At 41.6% G+C, this 3,931-nt stretch overlaps 1 protein-coding gene across 1 annotated transcript in view; it reads right to left on the bottom strand.

Moving 5' to 3' along the window:
* LOC103251145 (CCR4-NOT transcription complex subunit 10) overlaps positions 1-3,931 on the bottom strand; it is a 74,527-nt gene that overhangs the window by 23,921 nt on the left and 46,675 nt on the right. Inside the window, exon 11 of the mRNA XM_008049746.2 lies at positions 1,781-1,902. Coding sequence (XP_008047937.2) covers positions 1,781-1,902 — 122 coding nt within the window. The remainder of the gene's footprint in view (positions 1-1,780; positions 1,903-3,931) is intronic.

Genomic DNA, 3,931 nt, shown 5'->3' with positions numbered 1-3,931 from the left:
GGCTCTGGCAATCCTTCCACCTCAGCCTTCCAAGTAGCTAGAACTACAGGTGTGCGCTACTACGCCCGGCTAATTTTTGATTTATTGTAGAGTCGAGGTCTTGTCAAGTTGCCCAGGTAGGTCTTGAACCCGTGGGCTCAGGCAATCGTCTCACCTCGGCCTCCCAAAGTGCTGGGACTATAGGCTGAGTCATCGAGCCTGGCAAATCCTTGCTTTCAAAAATGCCTTTATATGTTTTCAAAGAGCAGCATTACCCTTTATCTTCTAATTTCCTTTTTTTGTTTTTGAGTCAGAATCTCACTCTGTTACCCAGGCTGGAGTGCAGAAGCACGCTCATGGCCACTGCAGCCTCCATCTGCTGGGCTCAGGCAATCTTTCTGCCTCAGTCTTCCAAGCAGCTAGAACTAGAGGCATGTGCCACCACACCCCACTAATTTTTTGATTTATTGTAGAGATGAGGTCTTGCCAAGTTGCCCAGGCTGGTCTTGAACCTCCAGGCTCAAGCAATCCTCTCACCTTGGCCTCCTAAAGTGCTGGAATTACAGGCATGAGCCACTGTGTCCAGCCTTGGAAAAACTTTTATTTTTTATTTATTTATTTTTTGAGTTGGAGTCTTACTCTGTCACCCAGACTGGAGTGCAGTGGCCGCTCCCGGTCACCGCAGCCTCAACCTGCTGGGCTCCGGCGATCTTTCTGTCGTAGCCTTCCAAGTAGCTGGAACTATAAGCGCGCTACCATGCCCAGTTAATTTTTGATTTATTGTAGAGATGAAGTCTTGCCAAGTTGCTCAGGTGGGTCTCGAACCCGCGGGCTCAGGCAATCCACTCACCTCAGCCTCCCAAAGGTGCGAGATTACAGGCTGAGCCATCAAGCCCGGCTGGAAAAACTTTTAAACAGTACAGACCAATCTTTGACCAAAATAAAAAAGGAATGAATTCTTGGCAAAGTCCACTATCTGAGAAATAATAGCAACTCCAAATTGAGATCTCTATAGAAGAAAAGATATTCTTACTTAAATGTTATTTAAATGAAGGTTGTATATGAGACAGCTCCTATATTACTTTGCTTTGGTTGCTATATGTATTAGCATATTTTTATTAGTATATATCCTAAAACTAAGAATGAGCTTTCAAATATTTTCATGTCTAGGAACTATGAGAAAATATCTAAATGAAAAGCATCATAACCAAAACTATATAAAAAGGAGACATTAAGATGCCCTCTTCTGGACATTCTGAATAATGGCACTGAGTAGGATTTTCTAGGCCAACAATTTCAGCACCCGTGGATGTAATAAATCAAAATCACAACATAAGCCGGGCTCGGTGGCTCAGCCTGTAATCCCACGCCTTTGGGAGGCTGAGGTGAGTGGATTGCCTGAGCCCGCAGGTTCGAGACCCGCTTGGGCAGCGAGACCTCATCTTTACAATAAATCAAAAATCAGCCGGGTGTGGTAGCACATGCCTGTAATTCCGGCTACTCGGAAGGCTGAGGTGGAAGGATCGCCAGAGCCCAGCAGGTCGAGGCTGCGGTGGCCGGGAGCGGCCACTGCACTCCAGTCTGGGCGACAGAGTGAGACTCCAACTAAAAAAAAAATCACAACATGTCAAATAATATTCACTAAGAGGTTATATATGAGGGTCTGTTGAAACACCAATAAAACCTAGTTACAAAGTAGTTCCGCCTATGCAATGATAAACTCTAAGTGTACTTTTATACATAAATAATGTTACATGAAACAGTATTAAATATACACACTTTGTCTTTGCAAAATACTTACTTATAAACAGTATTCTGTATAGACTGTGATGCCAGAACTATTTTACGATGATAGCCTTGACCAACAATAGACTGTACAATTCCTTTTTTGCTTGGAAGACCCTTAGTTTCTTGTTCAGAGGTCTACAAAATAAAAATAATTTCCAATAAACTTAAGAGAAGTGTAAGATGTGGTATGAAAAATGATGGAATATCTTTCACAATTATTCTAAATTTAAGAAAGTTCTTAAAATCCCTAAGGTAGATTTTTCTTTTATGGTGATAAAGGAAACATGATTGGTAGCAGAGGAAAAAGTACATGAGGCTGGAAATCTGTGATATGTGCTGTTTTCTTAACATAAGATTTGAGGAAACTTAGAAGAAAAATCCAATTCAATTACAGCTCAATAATTTATTTAGAATGACTTATTTTAAAAATTTTATGCCTCCAATACTATGCTGCATGTTATAGGTGTTATAAATTCAGAATAAGAAAATGAGAGCCAAAAATACAGTATAAAAGAAAAGGAAAGTAGTTCCACTTCCTAAAACACAAATCTTTTCTTTCTTAAGTCAAAGAACTAATGAAATTATCAACATATATAACCTCTAAAAAGCTGTATATGTTAAATTTTACTAGCCGGGCATGGTAGCTCACACCTGTAATCCCAACACTTTGGGAGGCGAAGGCAAGAGGACTGCCGGAGCCTGTGGGTTTGAGACCAGCCTGGGCAACATGGTGAGACCTCATCTCTACAACAAATCAAAAAATTAGCTGGGCATGGTGGCACATGCCTATAGTTCCAGCTACTTGGAAGGCTGTTGTGGAAGGATCACCTGAGCCCAGCAGGTCAAGGCTGTGGTGTCCATGAGCAACATGCCACTGCACTCCAGCAGTGTGACTTTGACTCAAAAGAAAAAGAAAAAAAAAATGTTTACATGGACACAATTTTTGCTTTCTAGGAATTAAAATCACCAAACCCTAAAGTTAGTAAACATTACATTGAAAATAGTAAAAGTTAGTTACACAGATATAGTATTTTAGGATATTTTATGAAGATATACCATATCTCACTACAGAGCTTGTAGCCCCAATTTAATTTATCCTCCCTCTTCAGTCTAAGTCTAATTGACTTGCAGATGGAATCCCAACTAAGGACATTCAAATTCTCATACACAGGTACAAACTGGAGCCATTAAGTATGACACTGCAGAATTAAACTCTGCCCCACAAAAAGCCTTTTCTCTAAACACACATTTTTCTGTAGTGTTGTTTCTTGCCCTCTAATCTAACTTTATTAGAGTTGCACTTCCATAGGTGACTTTTAACAAAACAAAGATCCACTTGTGTTTTTGTTTTAAAAAGGACATACTACACAATACTAAAAAACATGATAAAACAGCTCTGGTCGACACAAACTATATAAAGAAGGTAGTCAAGCAGTATTAATTAAAATTAAGAAAATGTGGAGGCAACCCCCCTGGGTCCCCTCCCACTGTGGGAGTTTTTCTGTCCTCTCAATAAATCCTGCTTTAAAAAAAAGAAAAAAGAAAATGTGGATATTCTGAACTATTATTGGGAGGACTTCTTTTCCTAGTGGCAGTGACACATTTACATTGATTCACCCATATTCCCCTTCCTGTTCTCTAGGGCCATGAGAACTGATCCAGATGGCTAGATCTGAAGATATAACAGATGAAAACACGGGGGGGGGGGGCTCGGTACAGTGGCTCTAGTCTGTAATCCCAGCACTTTGGGAGACCAAGGCGAGAAGATTACCTGAGTGCAGGGATGTGAGACCAGCCTGGGCAATTTGGAGAGACCTCGTCTCTACAATAAAATCAAACAAATTAGCTGGGCGTCATGGCATATGCCTGTAGTTCCAGCTACACGGAAGGCTGAGGTGGAAGGATCACCTGAGTCTAGCAGATCCAGGCGTGCCGCCACTGCACTCCAGCCTAGGCGATAGAGTGAGACTCCAACTCAAATAAAAAAAAAGAAAAGAAAAGAAAACATGAAACTACAAACTCAGCCGGGCTCGGTGGCTCAGCCTGTAATCCCAGCGCTTTGGGAGGCTGAGGTGAGTGGACTGCCTGAACCCGCGGGTTCGAGACCCGCCTGGGCAACTTGGCAAGACCTCATCTCTACAATAAAATCAAAATGAGCCGGGCG

This window comes from Carlito syrichta, unplaced genomic scaffold (genome assembly GCF_000164805.1).
Source record: "Carlito syrichta isolate Samal-C Ts95f unplaced genomic scaffold, Tarsius_syrichta-2.0.1 Scaffold136414, whole genome shotgun sequence".
NCBI lineage: Eukaryota > Metazoa > Chordata > Mammalia > Primates > Tarsiidae > Carlito > Carlito syrichta.
Note: the sequence above shows the minus strand (reverse complement) of the source record. Positions and strands in the feature narration are given on the sequence as shown.